This window comes from Syngnathus floridae, chromosome 4, assembly GCF_059516105.1.
Source record: "Syngnathus floridae isolate MCC-2025c chromosome 4, RoL_Sflo_1.0, whole genome shotgun sequence".
NCBI classification, from domain to species: Eukaryota; Metazoa; Chordata; class Actinopteri; order Syngnathiformes; family Syngnathidae; genus Syngnathus; species Syngnathus floridae.
The window spans coordinates 15,505,692-15,527,579 of record NC_142416.1 but is presented as its reverse complement, the minus strand read 5'-3'; the positions used below and the strand labels follow the sequence as shown (position 1 = coordinate 15,527,579).

Here is a 21,888-nt window from a genome sequence, read left to right as displayed (position 1 = left end):
CCCTTTATCTAACACGCTATAATGCAATATTGATTTGCACCACACAGAGCTGCAGCAGCAAGTTCAGAGATAGAATGAGACAAGCTGCTATCCTATGTGCACTTTCGGAGACGCCGAGCATCAAACACTCATGCCATACTTTTCCCTCCTGCTATGTCTTCCATTCCTTCTTTATTTCTGAACTCAATGTGAATAATTAAGACTATTTTACAATTAAATATGGACACTTATTATTGACCATGATGCATCCCATGATGTCACTGTATCATGAATTATGTATATGACACAATGACGCAATATAGTGTCATATGGTATTGTATGGTCATGTACTTTTACAATACTATTTATAGTATAATTATGTAAATGATAAATATTTATAATATCAGTAACCTTTGCTTTCACAAAGGGTAAGATCGTCTACATACACACAAGATAATGGGGAGCAGGTTTTAACAATTAGGGTGAGGAATCAAATTGGCAAGATGCTTGAAATGAGGGGAGAGACAATTACAAAATACAGGATGGGACGTTGAACATAAATAGAATAATGTGATGAAATGGGTGAACTGTATTTGCTGGTCTTGGAGCTTAACCTTTGCCTTTCTGTTGCCTGTCTTCCTACATAGACTTCCGCCCGCCCATGATCCCTCCGAACAGAGGAGGAGGAGGTGCAGTCGGAGGAGGCTCCTCATCCTCAACCAGTCGTTCGACCACCACTCGCGCTCCCCCTTACTACACCACCCCGCGTCCTCTCCTCACCACCTCACCGGGACAGCGATACCGAACCACCACAACAGTCCGCCAGCCTGTCATGAATCCGGCCGGCGGTTCACCGTCAGACACCAATCAGATCCCAGACACCAACCGCAAAGCCGGGGACCGCTTCCCGCCCGTGCAGGTCCCCCCGGCGCCACCGCAACCCCCAGCTTTGCCTCCCCAAGACTTTTGTAGCCCTCGAGTGATGGCTGATATTTCGTGGCCCCGCACCCAGCAAGGCCAACTCGCCAAGCAGCCGTGCCCGGTCGGGACACTCGGTAAGTGGATGATGTCACTGTGTGAAATGTTTATGTTCAAAGTCTCTTCTACTAATTAAGACTAATGAGGATTTCACCGCCCTATTGGGAAAGGGTTCAAATGTTCCAAGGAAATGATCACGATGTAATAATGTAGCTCCACTTGAAGGTCAAGGCTAAGATTTTTTTAACAGATGATGAACATTGTATCTTGTACGTCCATTCATCACAACACACGTGTACAGTAGTGTACCTCCACGGGATACATTGTTCTTGTTAATTTGCTTACATGACAAAGACCTCCCGCATGCTCCCCCCGCGGGCACGGCATGAAGTGTAGGAGTCTTTCGTTGAATGTCAGGGCTGTCTCACCTTATTAGTTTTGCTACTCTCGCAGGCGTGGCCACATACATGTGCATGGCCCACTTGGGCTACTGGGATCCTCAAGGCCCTGACCTCAGCAACTGCACGTCTCCTTGGGTCAACCACATCATGCAGAAAGTAAGTGTGGATGTTTCTGCCTGCCTTTGTGAGGACTATGATAGTTTCCCAGAGCATCATTTCTCACGCATGGAGATACAACAACCACAGGGAATGATTTATCCCACATGTATCCATCTCCATTTGTCAAGCTACCAACTAGTGCTTGAAACACAAGAGATTCTATATAGCTGTTGGGAGTACAGATATCTCCAGGTTTTTTTGTTTGTTTGTGTTGATGGTTTGCTTTCGGCCGATATCGTGAGACAAAAAATGCTAGAGGCTTAACGCAATGAGGAAGCCTTGTTTGGAAAGGGAAGCTATTACTTTGCCCAGTCCAAACACTGCTGCTCCGATCATTGACTTGGTCAGTAAACTATCAACATCAAACATTAGACAGTTGGAGCAATGATGCACATTTTGAGCTGGCTTCCTCGCTCACCCCATTCACTGACCTGCAGCGAGACCCGCTGGGTGCATTTTGGCAACACACACGACGTACTGATCCAGTGGTACATGAGGGGATTGTAAATATTGTTAGGTAATTGTAAAACACAATATCTATACGGGTTTTTATTGATCTATAAAAGCTGACATATATTAAAAACAATGATGGAGTGATTTGCGATGAATGAGCCATCCGGCTACTTATCTTCCAAGCCCTTATCAACTCACTTTCCTCCTCCATACTATTGGTTGGGATGTCAAAAATGTCAGTGCAATTTTATACTGCCTGAAGGTTAAATAGTAAACAGCAAATATTTTGCTATCCTACGACTTATATACAGTACAGAAAATCTATAAAATTATTAGTGTTTAAAAATGTTTTTTTCCGTCGTGTTTAAAAACATACAAAACATGTTTTTTTATTTTATCAAAATATAATTAGTATCCTATCAATTTTATGAATTATCAGCACTAATTTGAAGTTGGTGAGGTTTTAATTTTTTTCTATGGTATCAAAATGACAACATTCCTTATCATATACTAAAATCTGAGATTTCTATTTACTTAATGTCCTATAATACATTTTCCCAAATCCAAACTAAGCGTATTGTGTTGGACTGTAGAAGTTCTACTGCATGTAATTGTTTATCATGACATTGCCCCAAGTGCAAACCCAGTGGAGAGCGTATTCTATGAATAATTCTCAAAGTTTTTCATTATACCTTTTCTCCTAACGCCCTCGCACATTTTCCCCTCTCCTGCATGCCCCTATCTTTGCTCTCAACTTTCTCTGCAACTTTTTCTCCTTGCTCCAACTCCCACTACGTCGTCCCCAACTCCATCCATCATTGCCTAACCCCCCACCCCCCGGTGTTTTTCTGTTTGCATCCAGCTCCGGTCGGGCGAGACGGCAGCCATCGTGGCCAGGGAGCTGGCAGAGCAGACCAAAGGGCTCCTGCGTCCTGGCGACGTGCCTTCCACGGTGCGGGCCATGGCCCAGCTGGTGGAACTGCTTGACGTGCAGCTCAGGAACCTCACCCCTGGGGGCAAGGACAGCGCCGCCCGCAGCCTCACCAAGGTACTGTGTTGTACGGGTTGCCTTCGGGTGTCAAACAAATTTTTGTCGCAGGCCGCAACATAGTCACAGTTTCCTTCGGAGGGCCATCATGACCGTCAACAAACTGATGAATAACTAAGTTTGAAACCGGAGACTAGTAAAAACTGTTAAAATATTTATAAAAGATCAATGGGAAGATCAATGGTAACAAAAACAAAAGTAAAGACAATTTGTAACTTTAGTATTGACAGATGAAGTTGATGCACAATTTGTCTTTGGGGGCCACATAAAATGATGTGGCAGGCCGTAACTGGCCCCCGGGCCTTGACTTTGACACCTATGCCTTACAGTCACACCCCATTATAATGCTAGTAAGATAAAAACTGTAGTGAATCTAGAAATACGTGTTTTCCATGAATTTAACAAATTCATGCCCTGACAGAATGGTTTTATTTTAATACTGGTGGCTGTAGTTTGGAAAACTATGCTGCATTTTTTTTATTTCCACGGATACTTTAACACGGGTAACAAAAGAGGAGTTCCAGGGAAACGTCCTTAAAGTTTTGGAACTTATTTTTTAGCAGCTGCACAAAAAAGCATAGCATACACACACACAAAAAAAGATTTTGCATTCACTGTAGACTTCCATAAATCAAAAGTGTATCCTCAGTATGCAGAAGATCTGATTTATCAGCAGTGAACAAGGAAGAATTTAGCTCTGTAGTTTGTTCATGTAGGCATTCATTAAAGAGAGCCAAGTCAGTGGGGACTCACTGACTGGCTGCCTTGGCTGCCTAATTGACTGGCTGACTCATTTAATGGGAGACTGTTCCTTGATTGTCTTTGCTGAGGTCAACAGTGATAGGCCGACTTTGGGAGTGAGACTGACAGCTGCTGCCAACTCTTATACACTCACTATTTTTTTTAACTTTACTTTCTGAGTCACTGGGCCTGCACCTAGTTACCCTTTCCCAATCTGCCTTGCTGTCTCACTGCAACCTGTGCTCTTTCTCCTCGGTTATTTGAAATGAACTTGTCAAAGCGTGTGTACAAGTGGAATCCATTAATACGTGCTTCACCGTTGACCAAATGGCTGGTTAGAGTTGGATTTCTAGATAAGTATTGCTCACTCTGAGAGGAAAAGCGCTACTCCTGATCTCATTAATGACCCAAATCCATAATTAAATCAGTGCGTTTTAAAATGATGGCCATTCATATTTGAGTGGATGACAGTAAAATACACTTAATCGTAGATAAAGAAAATAAATGACTGAATTTGTGTAGCGTAGAAAAATTATTTTAGCTCACCGCAGGTTCTTACAAGATAAACATAAATATCTCGTTAGCAATGGCTTTAAATACAACAACTGATGTTTCTTGAGCAAAATCCGTCGAGCAACGGCAATTTCTTATGTATCTTTATGAACTGCATTGTTGTGAAAACTTCTTAAACTAAAATATAATTATAAGTTTTAATTGGACAATATATTTTTTACAAGCTTTGTTTCTAAGAATGAGATCACAAACTGTGTCAGTAAGGAAACAAAGAATAATAGAAATGACGGTGTTTTGGGAGATGCATTGAAAACACAGGTGAGTGAGACGAATTCTATTTCCAGTCCCCGACGTCTATTTGAGTTATGTTAATGATAAAGCTCTGCGTGCGTGTGCATCTTTGCTCACCTCAGGGCACGTTGGTGTGTGAGATGGAGAGGTGTTACATTGCTAACAGTTGAATTGTTTGAATTTACAGCTTCAGAAGAGAGAGAGGTCCTGCAGGTTTTTCACACAGGTATTTCTGTTTCCTGGTATCCGTTGATTGCTTTGCCACACCCCGCTTTGTGTGTGTGTGTTTTTTTTACTTTCACGCTCAGCATGTAATTGATCAAGCAAGCCTTTGTGTGATATCACACATTTGTGATGCGCAATGTGGGTTTGCAGTTGTACTCTGCGGCAGATGTTTCAGGATTTGAATCGAAATCCTTTGAGGAGGGTAATTGAACTCCCCCCTCGACCATAAATGATCGGCATCAATCATCTGAATCCACAGGTGTTTGCTGACAGTATTTAATCTCCTCAAAGGGTTTGCTTCTTTTGTTTTCATTTCCATGTTTTTCTATCATTTGCAATCAGCGGTACAGATAAGAGACCATGATCAATATCAATAGTTGCTCATCTATTTTGCAGGACCGTGCGCTGAGTTGTAAACGGCCTGCCTGGAAGCAAAATGACTTACTATCCATCTCCATTCATTGAAATGTCTCTTCCACCACTGCTGCATCAGAGAAAGTGAAGTGGAATGATGGATAGTTTGTTGCACACTGGTTCTTGATCATGGTCTCGCTCCTTTAAAATCATACTAACGTGTGTCAGGTTGGCTGAGTGTTCATGGCTTCCGTGTCTTTGTCGCTCTGTGGATTGTGGTTAATGTCGCAACCTTGAATGCACAATGGAACAGCACTTAAGCATTATTTGTGTTAATAAACATTTGCTATTTTCTAGAGAGGCTTTCAGACATGTGCAGACCTTAACTAGAGATGGGGAAAAAATATATTGTACAATTTCCGTTCAAATACAAAGATAGAAAGGTACATTGGTAATTTGTGATGATATAAATGCGTATGGGTTGCTGGTGGCTAGCTTCAGTGGCGTACTTGAAGTTTATAAAATATCATTTTTTTACATACTGGTTATACAATGGCATGTTCAGTCTGCCAGCTGCTGTGGATGGATGGATGGATGGATGGATGGATGGATGGATGGATGGATGGATGGATGGATGGATGGATGGATGGATGGATGGATGGATGGATGGATGGATGGATGGATGGATGGATGGATGGATGGATGGATGGATGGATGGATGGATGGATGGATGGATGGATGGATGGATGGATGGATGGATGGATGGATGGATGGATGGATGGATGGATGGATGGATTATGATCGTGATACCCCTAATTATGTGTGGCCGAGGCGTTCAACAAGGCTGGTTTTCCCTAACTGAAGCACCTGTTGTGAGTTTCGGCATGCCGGGTTTGAGCAAAGCGGTATTATTGCAAAGCGGCGCACGGACCACCCCAGCGGGAAGCGGGGCGAAACGCGTGCTGCCAAGCTACGCTGGCACTGTGCCACTGAAAAGGCCAATCGATAACCACCAAGAATGTACAGTGCAAATTGGTGAAGTACCATCTGTGTAATCCTCTTAACAAACAATGAAACCAGAATTGCACTGTAGAATTTAGACTCCCTTGGAAGAGGTAATAACACAAAGCCAAGGCACCACAGCACCTACGTAGCTCATCTGTGTGCAGGAGACAGCCTGCAGCATCTCATTTTTTGCTCTCACACACGCATTCATACACACCCTTGATGGGCTAGCTCTTTTTCTCCTGATGCAGGCTGTTTTTTTTTTCCCAACCTCCCCTCCTTTGCAAAAACTATCCACGTCAGCAGCAGTCAGCAATGTCACATCATACAACATGGCTTGGAACTGTATGCATGCTGACACGTACACCACACACACGTCGCCAAGGTATAAATATAAACTCCCTGATAATTTTAGACATCACAGCGATGTGCCATTTTTTATTTGATGCATTGCCTTCGATCTTATACATCGGTTCTTCACTTTCAGACAGCTTCAGCCAGGTTCAAAACATTACATCACACACACTTTCTGCTTTGAGCGAGTGGTGGGGGGGGGGGTGTTGGTAGTGATCGATTATATAATTAGCTTCTGTAATGCAAAACAAAATTATAGCAGCAGTCCCCTACTCTGCCAGATAGAAATGTGCGTGATTAGGGATGTGGTGTGTTGCTGCCCTCTCCTCGTTAATTATCTGCAGCACTAATTGTCAAGTGAGGAGAGCGTGCAGGAGGTTTGGGTTCTTAATAGAGATGAAAAATAATTGAATTCTCTTCCCTCTCTCTCTCTCTCTCTCTCTCTCGTTCTCTCGCACACACGCGCACACACAGACACACACGTACACGCGTGCATTCCGTTTGGGGGACTGGGGACTCGTTTCATGTATACTAAATTGGCAATTTATTCATGATGAAGTTGGTTATTTGAAGAGGCTTTGATGCTGCAGGCTGGTTGATGGAGGGAGGTGCATGTGCAAGGTGCACTGAGAGCTGGAGAGAGGGAATGAGTGATGGAGAGCAGTCGTGGTAGAAATTAAACAGAAAGAAAATCAGCATTTGACTACTTTTCTTTGAAAGCCCGTAGAGAGAATTCGCCATCAATGGATCGATTGTTTATTATTTTTTTGAGGGAACGCAACTTGATCCAAGTGTGAGAAGCAGCAGCCAATATAAAAAGCTGATTATGTCATGGCTTTAAATTATTTGAGGCTCACCTCAACTGGTTGCAGCCTAAATACGATTAATAAAAACAATCACCTCCACAAGACTGTCAGAATTCTCAAGGATCAATTAATGCGCTAATCAGTTGGCATGTCGTTCACCGCTGGTGGAAATGAATGCGATCAAAAGAAAGCAACACAACGTGCAGTGAGAAGATAGCAATGCTCAATGACAATGCCTAAGGTGCCCTCTATTTATGGATGGCGGGTCATGCTTGTGAATGTAAAGCCCGATTTAGCTCTAAACTCGTTCTGTCAGGAAAGACAGAAGAGAAGTCCAACAACAAATGACAGAAAAGACGGCTTCTACCATGAAAACATTCACCAAAACATGCACTTTCTTCAAGCGCAGTCAAGCGAGAAAGAAAAAGATTTTTTTTTCCAACTTTTACATCCGAATGCTGTCAGTTTAAAAGTGGGCCTTGCCGTGCGCGAGCGTACACACTGACCCGTCAACGCACTGGCGCTCATGCGTGTGCACGTTTAGCGAGAAGTAGAACAGGCCGACTCTCGTCTGTCTTGCCGCTCTTGTTTACGCTGGATTACCCCAACGCTTCAAAGGATTTCATTTCTGCCCCATTTACTGGTGTGTGTGTGCGTGTGTGTGTGTGTGCATGTACGTGTGTGTGTTATCTATTTCTGCAGAGTGAGTAGCCCCGAGAAAGAAAAGCCATAATTTTAACCCTCGAGTCGTTAGTCTTGTGTAGATGTCACCAAAGGCAACTTGGCTTTAAGACATACACACACACACACACACATGGACACACACATAACTTTTATGATGTGTCGATGTCTGGACCTCAAGAAAATCTCATACCTTTTTTTCCCTTCAGATACCAGTCCCTCTCCTCTGCAGATGTAATCTCGGCACCCGAGAATTGCATTTCAATGAAAAAGAATTATACGGCATAGAAAATGCAAGATAATCAAAAGTTCAATAAAAAGCTATGAGAAGTTTAATGAGAGTTAGATGGGAGGGTGGGTGGCAGTTGGTGGTTATCTGAAACACATCAAAGTACAGCATGAGGGAATGGAAAACAGAGCCTGCACTGAGAATAGTCCCAGCAAGTGGAGCAGAATGATGCACTGCAATGTTTCCCGCACACACACTCACGCACACATCTCATACATTTGTAAACTTGCATATTAAACGGAAAAAAAAAGGCACCCACACAGTGTTGTTCAGATCTTGTTATTTTTCTCTTCTATCTGATGTAATTCTCCAATGTAAAAAAAAAAAAAGCACAAAAATACTGTAAGTTATTATTAAATGTATTCTGTGCATCATCTCTCAACATCTAGAAAATTCAATTGTGCACAATTCCATTGTGTCCGAATCACCCAAGCGGATGAAAGGACTATTATTCTGACATTATCATATGACTTTACAGATATTATGATACACACAATGCAAATGTGTTCTTTGTAAAATTGTATGTAGAAAAGAAAATTCTCTCTGGTGGATGAAAAATCTTTGTAATAATTAGTGTCAATCCAAGAGTGCATTGAGAATTTTGTGAGAAATTATGCTGACTTCAAGTAAGGAGCACACAATTTGGATAAATAAATAAATGCGCTAGATTTTAGAGCTGCAACTAATTAATTGTCAAAAGATGGCAGCTTCTTTTTAAACATGGAATCCTTTCTTTTAATAGACTATTATTAATAATAGTCAAGTAGCAGTAATATAATAAATATATTTGGACTATTGTCACACAGTCCAAGAAGCAATAGTTAAAGATTAAACGTTGATTTAATAGTTTAAAAAAAAGTAACGCTGTTCACGTACTTTTCCGCAGCGCCCTTTCAAATGTACTCATCTGTCTCGTGTTGTATTTGTTTTTGTCCTTGTGTTGTCGTTTATGTCACACATATGTGATGTATTGAAAGAAATTATTTGGGATGTGGAAAGGTTGAATCGAAGGCTTTGAAATGAGATACGAGTCAGCATGGTCTGCTGCAAAGTGATTCCTGACCTTGGCAATTCATTTTGAAGGTCAGTCAGTAACCAGCAGTAGAGGAACAATTATCAACTCATGGTATGTATATCTACCATGTTGAGGGACTATCAAATTCAACAACATCTTTATTTATTTATTTATTTATTTATGGCAAGCACTAATTTGACAAAATAAATGCTCATTATTTTTTCTAAATGATTCATTTTGGGTAAATCTGCCTACCAGGGGCTTTATTGACAATCAATGTTGACTAAACAGGAAAAAAACATATTGTTTTTGCACGTGTACATATTTGTGCGCTTCATATTATGTCCAACTTTTACTTGTTTGGCGAATCACTGGCTTAATTAGTTTGGTTTCAAAGCAGTCATGCTGCAACTCATGCAACATGCATCACAGCTAATTAGCCGCTAGCCGGAGCGGGGCATCGCTCTATAATTTTAGCAAGCCGGATTCATTTCATTTGTGATTATACAGAGGATGATTTGCCATCATGAATAAACAGAAAATAGTATGGATCGAATTCTTGTGTTCGTTCTTGAGGCACATCAACATGCAGGGGTTGTCATCGCTTTTATCTCGACAGAGCATTGGTGCAAATAAAAGAAAACATGAATCCAAATTCAAAGTCTCGTCTCAACTAAGCACCGTTTCTTTCTGTGCTGTCCTCTTCAAATCGCCAATAAACTGACATATTCCACTCAACCACAACAGTCCTCACCTGAGACCCCTCATGCCACCTGCTTTCCTCCGACTTCCTCCTCGAGAGGCCTCAAAAGAGCGAGACGCGAGTGAGGCATGGCAGGACGTTTGCAAAGAGGTTGCTTTACAAGTCGAGAGTGAGAAATGGAGGAAAAATTGAGAGGCAGATGGGAGGGTGCGATGTATGTCTATGATAGCACCTGTATTGGCTCTTCTACTTCTCCCAGAGGACGCCTGTCACCGTGGAAGCACTGGACTGTTTTATCGCTCTCCCATGACTCCCTTTTGTGTCTCTTCCCCCTCCACCGCCTCCCCACCATGCTCCATTTTTTTCAGTTTCTCTATCTCTCCCAGGGTCTTTTAAAAATGTGTGTGAAAATGAGGAGGTGAATTCTTAAGAGTATGAAGGAATGTGGGCAGGAAACAAAATATGTATACGTTCAGAAAGAATATTTCTTGCACTCTCTTCCGTTTACTCGGCTCGTATTTATGAACTCTGAGCAGCTACGCATGGCTGAATGTGACCCAGTAGACAATCGCATATATCATTTCTTCTCTAAACAGTCCAGTATTGCACCAACTCAAAAATAGCAGTGTTTGTTTGGAAGCGTGCAAAAATTCTCCTGCATGAAGCCACGATCGGATGAGGTTGGTTTTCAAAAGGAAAAACGGGAAGGATTTTTAAATGGTGCTTCCATTCTAGTTTCCTAAATAGATCAACTTGGTACGAACTTAAACCGAGTCTGGTTAGGTTCCATTGTGCAGAAAAAACATTTGATCTGATCAAATGGAAGAAATCAGGTGGTAGCCTCAAGGGCAAAATAGCGATGGCAGTCAGGTGAAGGCAAACCAATTCTAGAGATATAAAAATGTAGTCAGCTTTATTGTTGTTGTTATTGTCTGCTGGAGTGTCCATTCTCTTGAATCATAAGAGAAAATCTTTGTTGTGATATGTTTTGGTCATTTTTTTGGGTACCTGAGGGGGAAACAGGTTTATAAACCTCGCAAATGATTGGCTGACCCGTTTTCAAATGTGCTTTTTAATGTTTCTTTTGCAACGTCTGCATGGGAATGCCGCATTTGCATCGCTTACATTTTTCTCGACATAATTTATCAACATGATAAATGAGAGGCTGCTACTTTCCCATTGTCTTGTGTTATTGACTGCTCTTGTCACGGAACACGAATGTTACATGGGCTCTTAATGGATTGGCATTAACTGGTCACGTTGGAATCATTTATTAAGTGTTTCCTTCAATGCTTGTGCCGCCCCTCAGGCCATGGTAGAGACGGTGAATAATTTGCTCCAACCGCGAGCCCAGACAGCGTGGAGAGAGCTGTCCACCGGCGAGCAGCTACACTCGGCCACGCTGCTCCTCGACACGGTGGAGACCGGCGCTTTTATGTTGGCTGACAACCTCCTCAAGACAGACACTGTGCAGGAGACCACTGACAACATCCGTAAGTGAATTGTTTTTCCCTCCATTTACAAAAGCTCCCAAATGCAGACTGCCAAAAATTTCATTTAACAATGGACAAAAGCTTTCAGTATTAAATTTATGCTGCAGCATGAAATGGATTAATTGGATTTCATTTTTTTTTGTCCTCCAAGATGTTTTAGATAAAAAATGTTGAATGTTGATTGTTGCTTTTTAGTAATCCATTCATCAACTATCCACCAATAGATCTATTTCAGTGTTGTTGTGGAGAGCTGCAACACCAATCTATTCACCCTCCTCCCTGCCACCATTTATTCACCACTTAATTGCCAATCCACCGATGCATCAATCTCCAGTACACCAACACAACAACAAATCACAAAAAAACTTGCACCAACCGTCCATCCATTCACTTTATCGATTACTTCTAATACAGTGGGCTACTCTTATATTAATAACTGCTTCATTTTTAACTGGGATTTTACAAACCAAAGCAGTAAACATTTTATTATGGGATAGTTGCCCTGACCAGCTGTACCTGTTAGCATGATAAAAGAAATGAATAGCTCAAGGATAAACTCTAATTACATTTCTCTCCAAAATGTGATTTAGCGGAAGTAGCCCATTTTGCATCATGTGACAAGTAGTATTTGTATTCCACTGTATCATTGAGCTGCCCTGTATTTAATAAGAAAGACAACTCTGGCAAATGTGAGGTGTTTAATACTGTTAGTTTTAGCCGTTGGAACGTGTCAACATTATTACAGCGCAAATTGAATGGAATGAAAGTTGCTTAACAATATTTGTCGCTATGATATCTACGCCCTGAGTGTCAGAATCAAACAAAATCTTTAATAACTGTCTTTAATTGCTTTTCACAGTAATTATCACTTTCGCCTAAAATAATTCTGTGGCGGCACGTGCAAAAGGGGTAACGGCTTGAATTTGCAAGATGTGTTACACTGAGCAGGCATGTAACTGTCAAAGACATGGCAGGATGAAGAGCTTCAATGAAAAGCTTTGACTCCACTGAGACCTCTGCTGAGTGAACACAACACAGAGAAAAAATATGACCTTGAGGCTTCCAAAGCCGGGAATAAATTTGTCAAAGACACCTGTTTTTTTTTTTTTTCTTACGCGACACACACATACATGCACACATATTTCTAGGCGAAGAAAAACAAAGCTAGTGATTATAGTGAGCTGCATACCACCATCTCTCTTGTGCCTTTCGCTCCTCCATCATTTCTCCTCATTGCGTCTCACTGATCTCATCATTCTGATCAGTCGGCTGCAGAGGAAAAACTCTGAAATATGGCCGAGTGAAAAGCCTCAAAGCGTTCAGGCTCAGAACCTGCCTTTAATTGTAGTCCTCGTAAAGAGACAGAACTATGTAGGGTTTGGTCTTGGCTGGACCACTTCCTGCAGAATATGTCTTGTCAGCATTTTTTATAGTTGACAGCCACTACTTGGATTATTGTTCTAATTTTAAGGTGGAATCATATTTATTTTAAGGGGTACAGAAGTTGCTTGTGGTAGCTGAGGCCTCTTATGGGAAAATGTTGGTTGTCAGTGCGGGGCCCAATTAGATTAGATAGAAGATGATTTTATGGGCCCAATTTTCTAACTTTCTTTCTCAACCTTTCAAAAATAATTATCGTATAGTTATAGAAGTACCTTTATTAGTTTGAATGAATATCCAATGGCACCCCATCGCATTACAGTTTTCATTTAGTATTTCTAACCGTCTAACTTTAAGTGACTTGCCTTTCCTTTCCTAATCAGCGATGGCTTCACAGGAACAAGACACGATGATTTGTAGCTTGTATGTTCGCCTTCATTTCATCTGCCCCCACAACGTGGAGTGTCATTCTTATTTCTCCCTCCTTCAGCCTTCTCCTCCTCCTCTCTACCCTAGTGCGGTTTGATCTCATGTTTCTCGCACAACACATCAACCGAGCCCCCCCTCCGGTGCAAAGACGCACTCCGCTTGTATGTTATGCCATCAAAGGTGAAAAGGAGGAGCAGGAAGGGAAATGAAGCCAAAGATGACGAGCGATGAGGAGTCTACGAGAGTGTGCTCGAGGCTGCTGGTGCAATGTCACATGATGCTCACAGAGTTTTTCTTTCACCTCACTAGGCAGTGAAATCACAGCTATTCACCTAATGTGGCTCTAACGTTACACTTTACTCACTTAAGTTAAAATAGGTTTCATTGCCACGAACTGTCATTTTCTTTTCCTTCCACACTACTAAGCAGCTGCCAAAATGTAGGCTAGCTCATCTCCAAAGAACTCAAAAGAGGAAATAATCTTGTTGTGTGCTCATTTCACTTTTTTGTGCCATTAATCTTCCCTCCCAGCTAATCCAGTGGGCAGATCCGCTGCGATTATCTCTTCTTTTTATTCATAACTGGCCTGATCTCACTTCTCATCATGCTCCTCTACTTCCTCTCCCTTCTATTCCGACTTTCTCCCCCTCTGAGTCTTTCATGGACACTTGCAACAGGAATCTGAATGACGCATCCCGAAGAAGCCCGAGAAGCATGCGACGTTATTAAATGTGTGACTATACGCTTCGGTAATTGGCAGATGAATTAATTATTAGCGGTAGCAAAAGAGCCATTTGAAGGAATAACACAACAGCATCACCATGTGTGATAACAATGAAGAACAAGTATGTTTTGTATGAAGCCGATTGTCATGACACGGAGGCTTTAATGAGCAGTTTGTTTTGATACCCTGCTGAGATGCGTATGGATGTACGTGTGTGTTTGCGGCTGGGGCTTGATGTCAGACCCACAGATAGACAACAAAAGATGTTGGACTCCCTGCTACAGTTGTCCTGAATTTGTTGATATGCTTCCTGAGGTGATAGATATTGGATGATGGGCAAATATAGTATCTTACAAAGCCGCTAAATAATAGGATGTCTTGTGGATCTATTGGTTTCAGTTACTTTCTCTCTACAGAAGACATTATTAGGTTTGTATCAAAAATTATTTTCATTTTTACACATAGATAAATACATTTAGGGATGTCAAACTCATTTTTGTCGTGGGCTGCATTGTAGTCATAGTTTCCTTCATTATGATTGTCAATTAATAGGCAACACAACAAACTGAATAAACTAGTTTTGAAATCACACTCAAAAACTAAAAACAATATTTTAAAAAGATGAATGGTAATAGGAAAAAATGCTAGCAATTTCTCTATTTGATAAAAGTGAAAACAATTTGTAATTTTAGTATTGACACATGAAGTTGATGTATAATTTGTCTTCATGGGCAACATAAAATGATGTGACGGGCCGTATCTGGCCCCCAGGCCATAGGTTTGACACTTGTGATTTAGCTGATCTTTGACACTCTTTTGAAAAATTAAAACACATCTTTTCTTGTATATACTCCAAACTATTGCAGATAAATTTGGTCTGCATGACAACAAGGGAACCTTGCCTTTATCTCTACACGTCTTACACATATTTCACTGATCTCACCCATTTCCTACCCGCCCTTTATCCCAATCCCCTGACAAAAGCCACTTCTTTTCAGCTCCGTTCAGAAGCTCACTTTGACCCCCGCCTCTCACCCCAACCCTCCCACGAGGCTTCCTCTTTTCATCTAATACGTCCTTGTGTGGTTTATTTGATGTGGGCGCTGTTTTCACAGTGCAAGTAGTGTCTAAATCATCAAATTGCTCCGAAACTCAAGATAGTAATACACCAAAGGTTTAATTAGTTGTTAATTAGAATCTTTATCTATTGCATTACACAGCCCCAATCAAGGATGTGCTAACAAACTCTGACGGCTAAATTAGATTCTCACAATGTAAGGATTATCTACAGGAAGACACAGTTGCCAATTCAGTCTGTAAAATTTGATTTACTTCACTTTAATGAGTGTCAGATATTTCTAGTTGCATAGTGCAGGTGAGAATTGCTTGAGGAATGACGTCTGTGAAGCACTTAGTGAGAAAACACGGTAATAACAAACCTGAAATAACATGTTGCGCAATGACTTGACTTGAGATTTTGTTGCATGTGTGTGTGTGTTCCAGAGCTGGAAGTAGCTAGGCTTAGCACGGACGGGAGCCTCACCGACTTGACATTCCCTCAATCCGAGCTACACGGAAACTCCATCCAGCTGTCAGCAAGCACTCTCAAACAGCATGGTAGAAACGGTAAGAAAGAAATGTCTATCAGTCTCTGCTCGGAGTCATGGAACGCATCTTTGTGTTGTTTTTCCAACAGGTGAGATTAGGATGGCCTTCGTCCTCTACAGGAACTTGGGCTCCTATCTCTCCACAGAGAACGCCAGCGTCCGACTGAGCAGCGAGGCCGTCTACCCCAACTATTCGGTCATTGTCAACTCCCCCGTCATCATGGCATCCATCAACAAAGAGAGCAACAAGGTTTACCTGTCGGAACCTGTCATCTTCACGGTCAAACATCTACAGGTTAGTACGGCTCACCGCACAGCAAGCGACACGCCTGAATACCGCTGAACTGTCATGCAGGGCAGGGCTATGCAACTAGTCTTCATGAGTGGCAGTGGGTGTGCACACTTGCACAATCTGATTTATTGATTTTTTTTCTACGTCTTGAAAAGTTGTTTTTTGTGGTTGAACAGGTTATCGGTCACATTAAGTCTAGTTTTTTTAGTGTGTAGACTTTTTTACATATTCTCCTAACATCATTTTAAAAAAGTCATTTATACAACTTCGACAATTCACTTCCTACCACTAAGTGCTTAAAGGTTCCTTGATTTAGAATTACATGACCTAATACCTTTGTCCATAAAGAAGTACCTGTACAAGGATGGAATTATTTTATAGCAAATCCCAACACAATACTCAACAAGTAAATTGTAATAACGAGGGGCCGGGGCCTAATTTGTGATTAAAAACTCTCTGAAACGCATTAGTACCTTAAATCGTCATTCCCTTTATGATGTGTCACTTTTATATACCCTAATAGGCCTTAAAAAATCATTGTAGTCCCTGAGAACCAATTTGGCTAAATACTAAATAGTGTGATCCTCATATATCGGCTGGTCTAGAACTTTTTAAACAATTTGTTACCAGTTTTATTATGTCTGACCTTATTATTTATATATATTATTTATATATATATATATATATTTTTTTTTTTTAGTTAAATATATAGTATAAAATATTATTTAGCTATATAAAAATATATATATAAAAACTATTGACGATTTTTTTATGTACTTCCAATCCATTTGTTGGCAGTAAAAGTTTACTCTGTGTTTTAGGTGCTCATTTGGAAAGTAACACCCAGTTTTCACACCACCAGCAGCTCCTTCAGTCACAATTTCACACACAACAAGCACAGCCTTTCCAATGTCACCTCTTGACATGACATTTGTTGCCGCGTATTCTGTCCCTTCTGTTGGTTGTACGCATGTCTCTTTGACTGCCACTAATCATCCTGTTTGTTGTGCCGAGCCCTCGAAATGTTTTCTGACAATCAATCCATTTTCTCCATCCCTCCCTCCTGCATTTTATTCCATCTTTAAATCTACTCTGTTTCTCTTATTCCAGCATTCGGAAGAGAACTTCAATCCAAACTGTTCTTTCTGGAGCTACTCCAAGCGTACCATGACAGGATTTTGGTCCACGCAGGACTGTCGTTTGCTGGCCACCAATCGCACCCACACCACCTGCTCCTGCACTCATCTCACCAGCTTCGCCGTGCTCATGGCCCACGTTGAGGTCAAGGTAGGCTGTGACTCGGGTCGGGCCCGGCCAGCGTGGTTCTGGAACGAATCATGACACAGCTTGATTTGCAGGCAAAGCTGCAGTTCCACATCTTAAAAAGGAGGGAGGGAGTGGAGGACAGGAAGAGAATGGGCCCACAACATCTGGCAAATAGATTCCGAATTCTCTCGACTCCACTACTTAGTTATCATACTTTGGAAAGTTTTACAAGTGATTTGACAAACTCTATTAAGATATCCTGATCGTAATATCAGATGTTACTATTTAAGTTATGAAAAACCAGGGACTTCAGTAAATATATGTTTTTCATATTTTACGCAATCAAGATACAATACTGTCGAAAGTGACGTTACTTCAGCTTTCAGTGAGAACTGAACCTGTCTGAATCCACCTCTCCATTGCCCCGCCATCATGTCGCAATTATAAAAACCATCAATAGTAGACAAAAATGCAATATAACAGAACACAACTACGTGCCAAGTACATATTCTGGCGCAGTTGAAAATCAATACTCATCTAACAACACGACCAAAACAAATAACTTATAAAATACCACGTACTCCAGAAAAATGCAGAATTTTAAATGTAATACCGATGTCGTCTTGTCGAACTTCACTTGCTCTGACCAACCAGTATGAAAAAATGACATCATCATAGGCAAGTGGTCTTTCCCTATGAAGACGAATTTGATTGGTTCTTAAAACAGTGAAATATATGAATAAAATGGCATGGCACTTCCTTTAAATGTCAATTCACAACAATAAAGGGGTCTTCATAAATCAAAGCACAATCCTTTGCATTCATTTTTGCATTCTTTTCTCCTTTTAAAAGTCAGCTGTTGTGCATATGGGCACTCGCCCTCTCAGCCAGAGGGCGAGTGTTATTTCAAAGAGAGGTCACTGTCAGGGCTCGCTTACTTGGCGGCCGTATACGAATGCAGCGTGAGTCTTTGAGCAGCGTATCGATCACGCCGTTGCTGTGTTCAACGCAGATCAGCCTGCCAGCTTGCAGGACACTGATAGATAGAGCCGGAACACCTGCGCAACACTGTAACACCCTGACTCGGAACGATCAATGACACTCGACCAGGTTGTCATTTTTCGTTACTTTCATATTCCGTTGAACTAAACCTTTTTTTTGCTTTTGCATTGTTCACAGAAAGCAGACAGCATCCATGACCTCCTCCTGGATGTAATCACCTGGGTGGGCATTTTGCTGTCCCTGGTCTGCCTGCTCATCTGCATCTTTACCTTCTGCTTTTTCCGCGGACTGCAAAGCGACCGCAACACTATCCATAAGAATCTCTGCATCAGCCTCTTCATTGCTGAGTCGCTCTTCTTGGTCGGAATCAACAGAGCAGACCAGCCGGTAAGGACAGACATGCAATATGGTAGCACCGGGCAATCATATTTTACAGAGAAGACCATTGCTGGCGCTGCTGAAAGTACTGCTGTTGTATGCACTACATGGACAAAATACTTAACCTCTTAATTAGTTAATCAATCAGGGGTTGGCCCGGGTGATTTAGCGCTTAACCAATGGGTATTTGTAGCAGTTTATTGTCATCGGACAGGTTTGGATACAGACATGATTGCTGTCTATAAACGTAATGAGGTTATGTCATTTAAAAGAGACTTGAATTTAAGATGATTTTTTTTCCTCAAATTTGTTAATTTTTGTTGCATACCACAAAGACGCAGACATGCAAGGAGAAATGCTAAAACAAAAAGGCACGTGGGAACATGTACATCTCGACAGCTAGTATCCATTTGACATTTTGTCCAATGTCAAACCATCACCTTGTAGTTCCACAAATATTTCAAATGAGTTACAATGAGTGGTTTTTATTTTAATTGCGCCGATTGAAAAAAATATATATATATTGAGAAGTAACTAACTGAAGGACCTCTTTCAAATTTAACACAGATGAATAATCCCTTTCCAAGTCAATTTAATTTTTGTCTTTTTAGGACCATTGTATTTTATTTTGAAAAAAACTATCCTAAGGCTCTTTCTCCCCGCCATATTGTGTACTCTACATATTGCAGTATGTGCACATGACTATGTATTGACTTTGCCTCTAATAATGTGCTACTTCAGTCCTGCTTCACTTTCCTCCATGAGTCATTCACCCTCAGGTTAGTATGAATATATTTTATGCTTTTTTTGTTTTGTTTTTTTAATCCAAAAATCCATTTGGTTCTGCCAAGAATCTCAATACATGAATTTCAGCTCAACCTACATTTTACAAGCTGCTCCATACGGACACATTTTCCCATTGCTGTTTCATCGTGTAAATTACGTTTGGGATGTAATAGGAATACATCTATGCAATATGTAAATGATGCCTACGCAGCAGTTCTCCTGTATTTGAAATTCATATCAAAACTGAGAATCTGGCTTCATATCCAATAATACAAGATAATATTGAGCAGTTTTATTCTGGGTCAATGTGAAGTGGAATCTTTTCATGGTCGGATTCATCACGCTCACTGATGCAGTGCTTTCAGTTGATTAGCGACAACCAAGGTTGGCCAGAACCTTCGTGAGTCTCAATTGACCAGGCTGACATGATTCCAATAATTTCTGGTTGAAAACAATCATTCATTATGATTTAGACGCTGACACTTAGATTGTAGGTTAATTTGGCACGTCAAACACAGTCAATTTAGTGTGTTTTCTCAAACACTGATTATATAACTTTTGTTTCTTACTGCTGAAAAGAGAAAAATTAACTTTTTGCGCACCCATGAACTGAATCTACTTGAATTCAGCTAATGTTTACCAATTTCACATTAAGATCCATATATTACTCTGTGCAGATATAGTTTAAAAAAGCAAAAGTAAATCACTTCTGTCCTTCATTTGCTATGATTCACGAAGCAGTTAACACTAAACCAAAAAATAACAATGCCAAAATAAAGTAAATTTTTCCCAATAAACATCAAAACCGGCAAATAATATACTAAATTGTGCCTATTCACACATCAAGCATAGAGTGTTGTGATCACTCTCATGACAGCGCAGCTCACCCTCTCACAGTCCACCGACCTGTGTATAAGAAGTCATAAGAGGACTCGTCCAATGTGTCTTCAAATGAGTGAGAAATAATTTTCTCGCCATCGATGACTAAGACTCCTAGTATTGTTCCGCAAATGTTTTATGAAGAGTGTGACTAATTCCGCCAATCAAGGTCACTCTTTGCACCAGCTCTGTCAATAGTTTTGTGCGTCAGAAACATTTATTGACAACCTCGTGTGACATCTGGCAGCATTTTTCATCTCACCCAATGTCCATTAGAAAAAGCTTCTAACTGTTAATGGCAGAGAGGAGAACAATATGGTTACACATTGTCTTGTGGAGTTATGTGCTTCTCCGTGCTTGTGTGGAAGGAGATCATGTGTCTTTCTATGCTTGCTAGCTGCCGTGCGTGTGCAGACCACTCTCCCGTTAATTACCGGTGGCTATACGTGACCTCCATTAACATCTTTGGCGTCACTTAGCTTGTAGCTGGTTAAGCCAGTAAATCCATCAGGAAAACCAAATGACTCCGCATAAGCAGCACATCCTTTTTTTTTTTTAAACCTGCACGTGTGTCTTTGTGTGTGTGTGTAAAAGCAAAAGCGTGCCATCGTTAGAAATGGAAATGAGCGACTCCCTGGCTCCCTAAACTCATTGTCTGACAGACATTAGGTAATTGTCTCCCTCTGCAAGCGCTTTCATTATAAAAAGTCACACTTTGAGCGTTTTCATTCAACGAGTCTTTAGATCGCCATGAAAATGATGGCCCAAATCGCACAGATCATTCTTCCCTCTGCTTCTTTTCTTAAGCACCACTCTTTTCTTCCTGCCCTATTGTCTCAATTGTTAATGCTGTTTTAGGCTCGGTGCTTCTTTTTTTTATTTTCCAAGAGCTCATCTTTTTGCTGCTCTGTTTTTCCTTTTATACATATATAAATATATAACTTGCATATATCTGCCAGATCGTCTCTCTCGCAGGTTTTTTTTAATGTCTCATCATCTGCCTCTCCAATTCATTTTACCTCTTCATCATCTGTCAGAATGTGTTGGCGACTGCAATGTTTTGTAAATGCATTCATCATTTTCTGTGGCAAGGTAGTATCATTATTGGTGGGTTTATTTTTTTTATATACTTCAGATTCAGGAGAATGCGAATGGAATATTTGCTGTAATATTTTGTAATAATTTCCAGAGGAGGATCGTTTACTTAATTTTGCCGACTGTCATTCGTCAGCGGCCTGGGCACGCGTCCATTATTATCAGTCCGTCGTTATTTCAAGCTGTATCAAACTAAGCTGTGTAGAAAAAGGCTGATAATGTAATGCGATGTAGTATTTGAATGTGAATCATTCATTTCCATAATGAAACCCATACATAAATGTTTCCATTTTCATTCAATACATACTATTAGGTATGTATTAGCAAAATTAGTTTCTGCCTGTCTTTTCATTTTACTGCTGAACTATCTAAACCATTTCACTCAACAATAATTATCTTGCCTCTCTTCCCTTTTTTTTGAACGGTGCGCTTGCCTCGTCATCAAGTGTAAATCAGCGGCTGTGGCGCCAGCTTGTCACTTATATTTCTTTCTCGGGTCTTCTTTGGGACTTGTTGACGTTGATCAACGGCTCGGCAAGAAGTGATTCCGTTGTCTGTAATT

At 40.9% G+C, this 21,888-nt stretch overlaps 2 protein-coding genes across 14 annotated transcripts in view; one reads left to right on the top strand and one right to left on the bottom strand.

The window, feature by feature from the left end:
• Window positions 1-21,888, bottom strand: part of LOC148399406 (multiple PDZ domain protein) — a 150,665-nt gene that overhangs the window by 104,649 nt on the left and 24,128 nt on the right. The window lies entirely within an intron of this gene.
• adgrl3.1 (adhesion G protein-coupled receptor L3.1) overlaps window positions 1-21,888 on the top strand; it is a 114,005-nt gene that overhangs the window by 73,204 nt on the left and 18,913 nt on the right. For 11 of the 13 annotated variants that reach the window (XM_088373944.1, XM_088373951.1, XM_088373946.1 and 8 more), the window contains exons 8-16: window positions 627-1,034; window positions 1,411-1,514; window positions 2,833-3,018; window positions 4,751-4,789; window positions 11,305-11,488; window positions 15,525-15,647; window positions 15,718-15,923; window positions 17,031-17,207; window positions 18,366-18,575. In XM_088373944.1, coding sequence (XP_088230070.1) covers window positions 627-1,034; window positions 1,411-1,514; window positions 2,833-3,018; window positions 4,751-4,789; window positions 11,305-11,488; window positions 15,525-15,647; window positions 15,718-15,923; window positions 17,031-17,207; window positions 18,366-18,575 — 1,637 coding nt within the window. The remainder of the gene's footprint in view (window positions 1-626; window positions 1,035-1,410; window positions 1,515-2,832; window positions 3,019-4,750; window positions 4,790-11,304; window positions 11,489-15,524; window positions 15,648-15,717; window positions 15,924-17,030; window positions 17,208-18,365; window positions 18,576-21,888) is intronic. The other 2 variants (XM_088373943.1, XM_088373955.1) reach the window with 1 other exon arrangement.